Below are 10,738 nucleotides of genomic sequence, written 5' to 3'. Positions count from 1 at the left end.
ACAGGGCAGACCCTACAATGAAAGGCTGCGGGACCTAAACCTGTTCAGCCTTCACAAGAGAAGGCTGAGGGGGGACCTGGTGACTGTCTATAAACTCACTAGGGGGGGGACCAGAAGGGTTTGGGAGAGACACTGTTTCCCCTAGCACCCCCGGCACAACAAGGAATAATGGACACAAGTTATTGGAGAGTAGGTTCAGATTAGACATCCACAAGAACTACTTCACACCTAGGGCGGCTAGGAGCTGGAACCAACTTCCTAGGGAAGTGGTGCTGGCTCCTACCCTGGGGGTCTTTAAGAAGAGGCTGGATGCCTACCTGGCTGGACTCATTTGAGTCCAGTTTTTCTCTCGCCCAGGCGGGGGGTCTGACTTGAAGATCTACAAGGTCCCTTCCAACCCTAATTCTATGATTCTATGATAATTATATACTTTTGGCTTGAAGCTGTAAATTATCAATTTACCTTTCAATTGTTAAGGTTTAAGTCATATGAGTCCATGCACGGAATTTAAATTGGCTTAGATGAACCAGTGCAAGTTGGCACAGTGCAATTTCAGTATGTAGACAAGCCCTTCCAGAAGCCTCAAGTGAGGCATCATTAGTCTGTCCTCAGCTGTAGTTGTCTTACATCTCTCAAAAGTCTTAAGCCATGTCTAGCCATGTGGTAAACTCTGCTAGCATATCTAGACCAATACACTGCACTGGTCAAAAGCTCTTAATGTAGATCCAACATATATCAACAAAATTGTGCTTTACTATTGTCCCCTCTCTCAGATAAAGTGAACAAGCAAAAGCACAGTTCTGCTAGTGTCATTACATCTGCAGTAGATGTTTTATCCAACAGAGCTGTCTCTGTCACAGATCACTCACCATACTCCTGACTGATGGAGCTAAAGTGGCAAAAAATTGCCAAGACCTGACATTATTGCTTAAACTATTCTGCCTTTCCTCCCTCAGCCCTCTCACTCATCTGGAAACTATCAGTCCAAGATTACTTACTGAGACAGTCTCCACTACCAAATGAACTGACTCTCAAAACTCTTCTGTGGTGGCAGAACTCTCTTTTCCACTGGTGAAGTTAAACTGCTTCTGCCGAGTCATGCAAGGCTTCTGCTGCAGTACAGGGGTCAGCAGAAGACATGCATAAACCAGTGATTCTCAACCAGGTTGCCAGGGAACACTGGGATGCAGTAAGATCTTCTGAAGGATGCCACAAGTTATAAGGAGGTAAATGCAAACTCAAGCTCTTCCATGCCTGACCACTGCCCTACTCCTACTATCTGTCCCCTCTAGAAGGAGGTGAGCACTTTAATAGACTTAGGTTTGAAATGGGTGCCGCTCAATTAAAAGAAGTCATGGAGAGGTGCCTTGAGTCTAAAAAGATTTGAGAAACATTAGAAGAGACACTCCAACACCTTCTGCTGACTACCATACTATGTTCAGGATGTATTTTGTGCTCTGGTAGCACAGCTGCTGAGTAGAGTCATGCAGAACCACCAAGTACTCTGGGATGTACACATGCAGTGGCAGACTATGGCAGAAGTGTTAGCACAGACTAGGCCTGAGACCACAACTTAGTTACCCAAGCTTGACTTCCTAAGTTTCCTATTGTGTTTTCTCTCTGAAGCACAAAAGAAACTAAGAACTTCAACTGCCAGATAAAGGCATATGCTTTAAGCTACATTATACCCTCAGTAGTGCTAAGGACACCATCATGGTTTGGAAGTTTTAGCAATTTCTGCAGAGAAATTATGCATCAATGATCCCCATGAGCTACTATCATCTTTATCCAAAATAATAATTTTTGTGATATGCTTTACTACAAGGGAGAAGGTCTGCAAAAAGTCAATACTGGTACCTAGTACAGTAATGTTAGCATTGTTTAAAAATCAGTTCAATATCAATATTATAAAGGACAATGTTTTCAAGTGGAATTTTAAGTTGTGAGTTGGCAATTTACAGACCCTTTCTCAACCAATGGGAGTTAGGAGTATCTCCAATATATATTATGGCAGCTGCTTTTGCTTAATTTTATCCAGACCATAGATCTCATAACAGCTATAGAATACTGGATTCCACATAATTTAATTACAACATTAGACTCTTAATTAGAACTGAAAACAAGATTCTAATTAAATTTCCTTACTTATGAAAAGGAAGGAGAAAGGCAAAAACTCAGAATAGCAACCAAATCTCATTTTCATCATGATTCCCAACAACTTATTATATGACTTGCACATCTGATAAACAAAAGACGACGAAGAAAACATCCAGCAACTTACATTTATCTTCGTATTGAACAGAATGTGTCTGTAAGCCTGTGCTTTGCATAAAATGGCATTAATCAGGATGATAACAGGGTCGTACTCAATATACTTGTCCACAGGTTTCTGGCAGGATTTCTAAAATTAACAAATAAAAAAAAGTAAGCAAACGAAGTCTACTTAGAAAAATAATCTGCTCTTCTTTATTTAGTTCAACACAGTCGCTGCACTCATGAGGGAGATTACTTCCCCTCTCCTCCCCAACTCATTTTCCATGTTATTCCTTCCACCCCAACCCCTCCTGGTTTATCTTCAGATTCATATCAACTTCTTAGGCATAAAAGATAAAGGTAGAGATTGTATTTTAGTAATGCATTCCCAGCTTTACTCTTGGAAACAGATTTATGTACAAGACACATTGTCTTTGTTGGTAGACAAGAAACGTTCAGTCAGTCAAAATGTGGCACGAGACATCATGCCCACAAACAAAACTGTACGATGAAACAAAATCCTTGTGGCCTGGTAAGGATTCCTGGGTGTCCATACTTAGTTTCTTTGTTTCCCTTTATAAACATGTTACTGTTGGAAGATGTGAGATTTAAAAAAATAGCTAAGGTCACCAGCAACTTGACTCCAAAATCACTGGAATATAAATTAAGATAGATGCACATGCATCTAGACAGGAAGCTTAATGTAAGACATGGCACAGTGTTTGCCAGCTGTCTGGTCACAGAGTCAACCAGCTTATTTTGGCTTAGCTCTAGAGCAGGGGTTCCCAATGTTTATGTACCCAAGGGCACATTCAAATTTAAAAGAAAAAGCAGCGGGCACCAATACGAATATTAAAATTTAGAACCCTGGCTATGCGCATGCACATAGTTTCACTTGGGGAGGGAGTGTGCCACTCCATCACTGCATCAGTCAGACTGACTCAGTCTCATTTTGGCAGCCGTTGTGTACAGCCTGTGAAAAAAAATTTAAAGTGTTTCTGTTCTGAGCTCAATCAGCAGTGACAGCATTTTTTGTTGTAATAATGGTTTTTACTGATTGTGAAAATGCATGCGGGCACCTGAATAAACCTTGAGGTATGCCATGGCACCTGCGGGCACCGCTGTTCTAGAGGAACCACATTTTGAAGCAGAGAAGAGACTGATATAAGAAAATATGAATCATGAAAGAGTTAGAGGTAATGGACTCAAAAATTGACTCAATTAACCAACAGCTTTATAGGCTTGAAATTAAAGTCAGAGATGGAAGAAAGGATACAATTAATTGAAGACTAAACCTGGAACGTTTAATAGAGCATAAAATCTACTGTGGAAGAGATTACTGTTATAATTAAAGGCAACGTCTCGCTTCATTTTTCTAAAGGAGAGTTGTGAAAACATCTTCTGAAAGGCAGTAATTTACATATGCTGAGGTTTCAGGCTGATATAGCACAAGAAAACTCCAAACTTTTTTTACAAATTTCTTCACAAAAAGCTCTGGAGAGAGAAACAAAAGGACTTGCCTTTGAACACAGTAGCTGCTTGACTGTGGAATATGCAGTGTGCCCCTACCCTTTATTTATGGGCACAAAACTAGCTTTAGAAATCCCCACCTCTGACTGTTAAAGCCTGGAATCAGCTGGATAGCTAAAAGAAGCTTCTCCATTTGGAATGGGAGACAGAAGATGACAGAGCCAAAATAAGGGAGTACAGAAAGACTCCGCACAAGGTCAACCAACTGACAGTCTGCATCCAGGATACAAGCAGCATGCAGCTGGCTAACAACTTGCACACATAGTTTAAGAGTTTTTAAAACAGAGTTTAGAAACACCAGACAATCACATCCTACCCAGCCCAGGTATGCAGAATCCCAGCTCATCCTGTGAGACGGCTGCTGGGAATATACATACGAAACAGTAGTTTTGATTACAACTGTGGATTTTCTACTTTCCAGTTTTTGCAGGCTACGAACAAAAAGCATGAATCAACCTGTTGTCTGGGGTTATGTCGTCTTTGCTGTTATCCTCAACAGTATTGAAGTCTCAGGAACTGCAGTACTAGCCAAAGTCACAGCGAGGAGATCCTAACCCTAATTTTGTCTCAAAGAATGACCACAGGTTCAGTTTGGTGGCAAGGATTTGGCTAGGTTTACTGTCTACAAGCATGGCCCCAACATGTTTTGGTTTAGCAAGTACATCAGCTCAGGAGTTAAGGCATTTGTACCTGTCACAATTTAGTTGGCACACACCACAGAGGCTCCCCCAGGCCACTACAAAAGTTGCCCTGCTTTCCAATTCTCCTTTTATAAAATGACCAAAACAAATTATATGAATGTCTCAACCATCCTGTACCAGCAGCTTGTTTTGCATTCTGCCCTGGGTGTCCCCATTCCAGCCTTATCATCCCGGTTCTGGATTATCCTACCTTGCACAGCCATATCCCCTTCCCATCTCTTGGTAGAAATGCACATCTGGCTCACAGGCCAAGTTTTGTTTATGTGAGTTAATGCATTGGTCAGATTTGCTGGTGAAGCCTACACTGGCTGCTGCTTTAGCAAAGCCTTTGTGTGAGCAGCATATATTAATTAAAGATGGATGTGTAGGCATCACTCCAACATGGTATCAAATTAAGTGTTCCAGTTTGACATCACCAAGCACAATTAGGAATATAACATGTCAGAATTAGGATTAGCAAGGAAAAAAAATGCCATCATGTCCAGGAACTTTGACAATGCTGACAGACTAGTTTTCAAGAAGTCCTAGCTACAGAAACTCGTCACTTCCTCTCCACCATCCTGTAAATATAAGAACTTCTTTCATTCCTAATAAATCTTATTTTTCAGTTAGACTACTTGAGGTTCGAACTGTATTGAGACAAAGTCCTTTGCTGCTATTCTGTCAGTGGCTCAGTCTGCACAAACTCTCTGTACTCAACTCAGGTTTGCAGGCAAAATGAGTCTATGTTATGATTATCGGTTAAAGATTCCTAAGAGGCAATATTTTCTTAGTCTGTTGGCTTTTTCTGGTACTAATACCAAAATAACTGCTGCTAATGTAACCCTGAGGTAAACAAGTTTGCAGCTGGAGCATGTACTAAGTTAAATCTATTTAAATAAAGCTAATTCAGTTTAATACACCTACCCTAATTTAAGAACACGGATTTTAAATTTAGTTAGAATGATGCAACTCTACAAATGTTGACAGCACTACTGCTTGTACATCTGTAAGAACAGTTAAGCTGTAAGAAACTACTTACACACTGGGTTTTTAAGATTTTTGTCAAGCTACCCAAGGGGAAATGAAATACTGAAGCCCCTTAGTTAATTTTCCTGATATAATTGCATCTCCACACAGTCAATTGAATCTACAATCTGCAGTCATGCAATATACTTAGCATGCCTGAGAAAGCTACCATCTTAACATCACTGAATCCAACCAGTCTTCATTAGATTTGCTCCACAGAACATCACTATCTTTTATATTTGACTGTAATCAACTTTGAAATTTGAAAAAAAAGTTATCTGCTCACCTTCAATTTTTATTTTAAATGTACTACCATCTTCAAAAGCTGGTAATAAGCTGGATTAGTTTTACATAATTTCCTTGAAATATAAACTACTGTTATCCACTAGGGCTGTGTGAAACAGCACCATTTTGTTTCGACTTCCATTTTGCTGTTTCGAAGGGACAGTGCTTTGTTTTGTCATTTCACTTTGAAGCACTGTTCTGTTTTGTTTAATTAAAATGGTTTCACCATTTCAATGTTTCGCCCACAGGCTATAATGGGGAATCACAAAAATGCCTAAACATTTCTTACCTGATTTGGTTGAAAATTGCGTTGATGATAGCCCCTTCTGAGGGCATGAAGCCTGACAAGTTTCAAGGAGACAGATGCAGAGGTTTCTGGGAAACTGTACCTCAAACTGTTCAAAGCAAAACTCTTGACACTTGCCGGCAGCGGCTGCCTCCTCTCCTTTAGCAGCAGATCTGGGGACCTGCACCCCCAGGAGGAGTCTGGCACAGCCCAGCAGCCCTCCCGGGGGTGTGAGCCCCAGGATCTGTGCATGAGATGAGCGGAGGCTGCCTCTACCACCTGGGATTAGTGGTGGGCGCAGCCTGCACCCAGCCCCGGGGAAGACTGCTGTTACTGCTGGTCCAAGGCAGCAACGGCAACCTCCTCTCATCTGGTGCACAGATCTGGCGGGTTTGTATCCCCGGTAGGAGTCCAGCACAGCCCAGCAGCCCTCCCGGGGGTGCGGGCCTCCAGATTTGTGTCCCGGATGAGAGGAGGCCCCCACTGCCACCTGGGACCGGCATTAAAGCCAAATAAGCCAAGCTTCGAAACTCAAAATATTTTGAGTGCCCTTGTTTCATTTCAAAGTTGTTTCAAAGCCTTTTGTTTTGTTTCAATTTTGCTGTTTCAAACTCGAAACAGCTTAAAAAAAAACAAAAAAAACAAACGTTGGGCAAAATTTTGCACAGCCCTATTATCCACTAGCTTCTTCCAATTATACAGAACGGAAAATAAGGCTCTGCTGTCTTTGTTACTCTTGTGTCAGGTGAAAATTATTTTTACCATGGCAAACTAAATATGGCATTTAGAGAAATGTTTAGTGCTGACAGGCTTACTCCACTGAAAAGGGGGAGGCACGTATATTCCAAGGAATATTCATGTGTATGTGTGGGGACCTGTGGATGTGGTGTACCTTGATGTTAGCAAGGCTTTTGCTATGGTCTCCCACAACGTTGCTGCAAGCAAGCTAAGGAAGTACAGGCTGGATGAATGGACTCTAAGGTGGATAGAACACTGGCTGGAGCACCAGGCTCAGGGAGTAGTAATCAATAGGGCTGTGCAAAATGGCTATGTTTTGATTCAGTTTCGGATTCAGCCATTTTGGAGGGACAGTGATTTGTTTCAGTATTTCAGATCACTGTTCCATTTTGATTCGGCCAAATCTATTTCAGAGTTTCAATGCTGTTTTGGTGATTCAGGTATAGGCTACAATGGTGAATCACTAAAATGCCTATAACTTTGTCGTGTCTTGTCTAATTCAGATGCAAATTGCAGGTACAGTAGCCCCTTCTGAAGGAATGAAGCCTGCCAATTTTCAAGGAGATAGGTGCAGGGGTTTCTGTGAAACTGCATCTCAAACTATTCAAAGCAAAACTCATATCACTTGGCAGCAGTGGCAGCCTGCTGTCATCCCACATGCAGACCTGGGGCCCGTTCCCCCCGGGAGAGCTGTGGGGATGAGCCAGACTCCTCCTGGGGAGTACGGGCCCCCGGATCCATGCATAGGATGACAGCAGACTGCTGCTGCCGGCTGGGACTGACGCAGCCTGCACCAAGCACCAGGAAGACTGGTGCTGCCTCTGGCCCCAGACAGCAGTGGCAGCATGCCATCATCCTGCGTGCAGATCTGGGGGCCCGCGCCCCCTGGGAGGGCTGCAGGGCTGTGCCAGACTCCTCCTGACTGGACTGCAGGATGACAGCAGGCTGCCATCCCTCCCTCAGAGCACTGGGATTGGAAGAAACCTCAGGGACAGATTACAGACACTAGCCAGCTACAGATGTCAATGCCAGAGCAGTCTTCCCCCACCTCTTCCCCCTCACTCTTCTTAGTTTCTGTTTCCCTGCAAACCTGGCTCTGAAACGCCAAAATTTTCCAAAACATTTTGGATGGTTTTGTTTACTTTCAAAATCTTCCGTTTTATTTTGGATTCAGTGTTTTGGGCACCAAAACACCTCCAAAACGAAATGGCTTCTGAAGTTTCGCACAGCCCTAGTTATCAATGGCTCAATGTCTACTTGACAGCCAGTATCAAGTGGAATACCCCAGGGGCTGGTCCTGGGGCCAGTTTTGTTCAACGACTTCATCAACTACCTGGAAAATAGCACAGAGCGCACTCTCAGCCAGCTTGCAGATGATGCCAAACTGGAGTGGGTAGGGCTAGGATTCAGAGTGACCTAGACAAATTGGAGGATTGGGCCAAAAGGAATCTCATGAGGTTCAACACAGACAAGTACCAAGTCCTGCTCTTAGGACAGAACAATCCCATGTACAAGCTGGGGGCTGACTGGCTGGGCAGCAGCTCTGCAGGAAAGGACCTGGGGGTTACAGTGGACAAGAAGCCAAATATGAGCTACCAGTGTGCACTTGTTGCCAAAAAGGCTAATGGCATACTGGGCTGCATTGATAGGTGTGTTGCCAATAGGTCAAGGGAAGTGATTATTCCCCTCTATTCAGCACTGGTGAGGCCACATCTGGAGTACTGAGTTCAGTTTTGGGTATGGAGTATAAAGAGTATCCCACAGACATGCAGGGAGAAAATTAGGAAGGCCAGGGTACAACTTGAGATACAGCTGGCAAGGGACATAAAAGGCCATAAAAAGGGATTCTTCTTGTCCACAATCCCTCAATTTGCAGATGATCTCTACCATGGCTCATTGAGGGGTCTTAAGGAGACTTAGGAGTCCAGTCCTTGAGCCACAGACCTGTCCTCAAAAACTGCAGGTCTTTCTGCACGGGAGAGTAACCATAAGATGGGATTTCTCACCTTTCTTCCTCTGCTCTCTCTTCTCTGCTTCAAGAGCATGGCGCTTTACCTAAAAGTGGGCTGCCACTTGGTTGAGGTTGTGGTGCCACTGCAGTCAGCAGCTAGCTCCTCCCAGCTCTTTATTTTGGCATCAGTTTTCCTTGAAGTATTCCTTCAATGTGTCCTTGTAGCATTTTCTCTGGCCACCATGAGTTCTCAAGTGGCAAGTAAGCTAGAAGTAGAGCACTTGTTTTTGAAAGTCAAGAGTCAGGCTTCTAAACATAGTGTCCAGTTCAATGAAGTTGGTCCTTGAGGATCACGGACTCAGTGCTGGTAAAACTGGGCATGCTGGACATCTGCTGGACATCCAGCCTGGAGCGTGCCAATTAGCATGCTCCAGTAGCTACCTTGTCACATGTATTCAGCATCCCTGCACTTCAAAATTGCGGTGGAGGCACTTCAAATAAAGTTCATCAAATGAGCTTTAGTTAAAGCACCCCACCTCATAGAGGTGCTCTAATTACAAGTGTCCCCCCCACCTTTGAGCATGCGTAAAGACACTGGCTTCAGCAAGGATGCTGGTATTTGTGTGGCAATCTTCCTGGTTGATGTGGAGGACTTTCCAGAGGCATTGTTGGTGATACCTCTCCAGGCTTTGGAGATGACAAGAGTAGGTCACCCAGTTTTCACATCTGCAGAGGAAGGGGGAAGCACCGTAGACCTGGATCTTGGTGTCTTTCCAGAGACTGCAAATAATAAAAACACACCAAAACAATTTCCTGAAGAAAACACTTGTGCACCAGATTCTGCACTGGATCTCCTAAATGATGTTTGCTCTGAGAGAAGGAACTACCAAGGTAAGGGAAGTGCTCTACCATTGAAGGCCCTCAAAGTAGTTATTTGGGAGGTGAGAGAAGAAGGGAGACTACCTTCATGATCTGGCACAGGGTGATAGAGCACTTCAGTCTTCTTGATGTTCAGAGAGATGTCCAAAGTTAGCAGGCTTCTGCAAAGAGATCTAGAGGTCTAGAGGTTTTCCATAGAATATGCATGGATGACACAGTTATTAACATACTGAAGGTTAAGAATGGTTGTTTTGAATGCTTTAGTCTTTGAGCAAAAACATCCCATACTGAAGAACCCTACATCTATTCAGTGTTGATTCCAGAAGGGATGTGGGGTTCATAACAAGAACCAGGACGACAGTACAAAAAAAAAAGAAGAATAAAATTGGGGTGATGACACATCTTTGCTTGACATCAATTCAGATGACAAATAGCCCTGTTTCATAGCAGATTGGAGACAGGTCCTTCTGCCTAATTTCATATTAACATGGCTAATTACCCCCCTCTCTCTCCAGGTCTGAACACAGTTCACATGTATATATGAAATACAATATGGTATAAATATAGCGGGCATTGCATAGTTACACAAAGCTTATGCTAGAGACTAAGATCTTAAGTGACCAATGGAGTGCCCCCAGAGCAAATTTACTACCTCATTTCCATTAGCGGACACATCAACATTGCTGAGGACCTAGTGTATACAGATGAGATCTACATTCAGTTTCACATGAGCATCAGCTCTTAAAGATGAAGGCCCCATATAGCTGCACAAAACAGTTAAGTCTCTCACTATATTTCCAAGGAGAAAGCTTTAGGTTAGGACATTTTAGGCTGAAAGGAACGGTTCTAGTACAGATGACCAACCATGGTCACTTTGTTTAAGAAAACATGTGAAGGGTGTTAAATGACATTTCACACTTCATTACAGTATTTTGGTTGTTCATACCACCCAGCTAGAGGGTGAAATGATACTTTTCTGCAAATAGTCAATATGGTGAGAAGACAACACTTCCAATTCTTGAACATGAGGGAGTTGGACTGATGCACGATTACGAACCTTACACCCTTAATTTTTTTTTTTTTTTTTTTTTTTAAAAGAGGGGGCGG

General features: G+C 43.0%; 1 protein-coding gene across 2 annotated transcripts in view; it reads right to left on the bottom strand.

Moving 5' to 3' along the window:
- ARV1 (ARV1 homolog, fatty acid homeostasis modulator) overlaps positions 1–10,738 on the bottom strand; it is a 26,607-nt gene that overhangs the window by 6,431 nt on the left and 9,438 nt on the right. For both annotated transcript variants that reach the window (XM_019527577.1, XM_019527578.1), the window contains one exon: positions 2,282–2,401. In XM_019527577.1, the coding sequence (XP_019383122.1) occupies positions 2,282–2,401 (120 nt within the window). The remainder of the gene's footprint in view (positions 1–2,281; positions 2,402–10,738) is intronic.

The sequence above is a fragment of the Gavialis gangeticus genome, unplaced genomic scaffold (genome assembly GCF_001723915.1).
Source record: "Gavialis gangeticus isolate Ggan-Ray unplaced genomic scaffold, GavGan_comp1, whole genome shotgun sequence".
Classification (NCBI taxonomy): Eukaryota; Metazoa; Chordata; order Crocodylia; family Gavialidae; genus Gavialis; species Gavialis gangeticus.
This window is presented reverse-complemented; position numbering and strand designations above follow the sequence as displayed.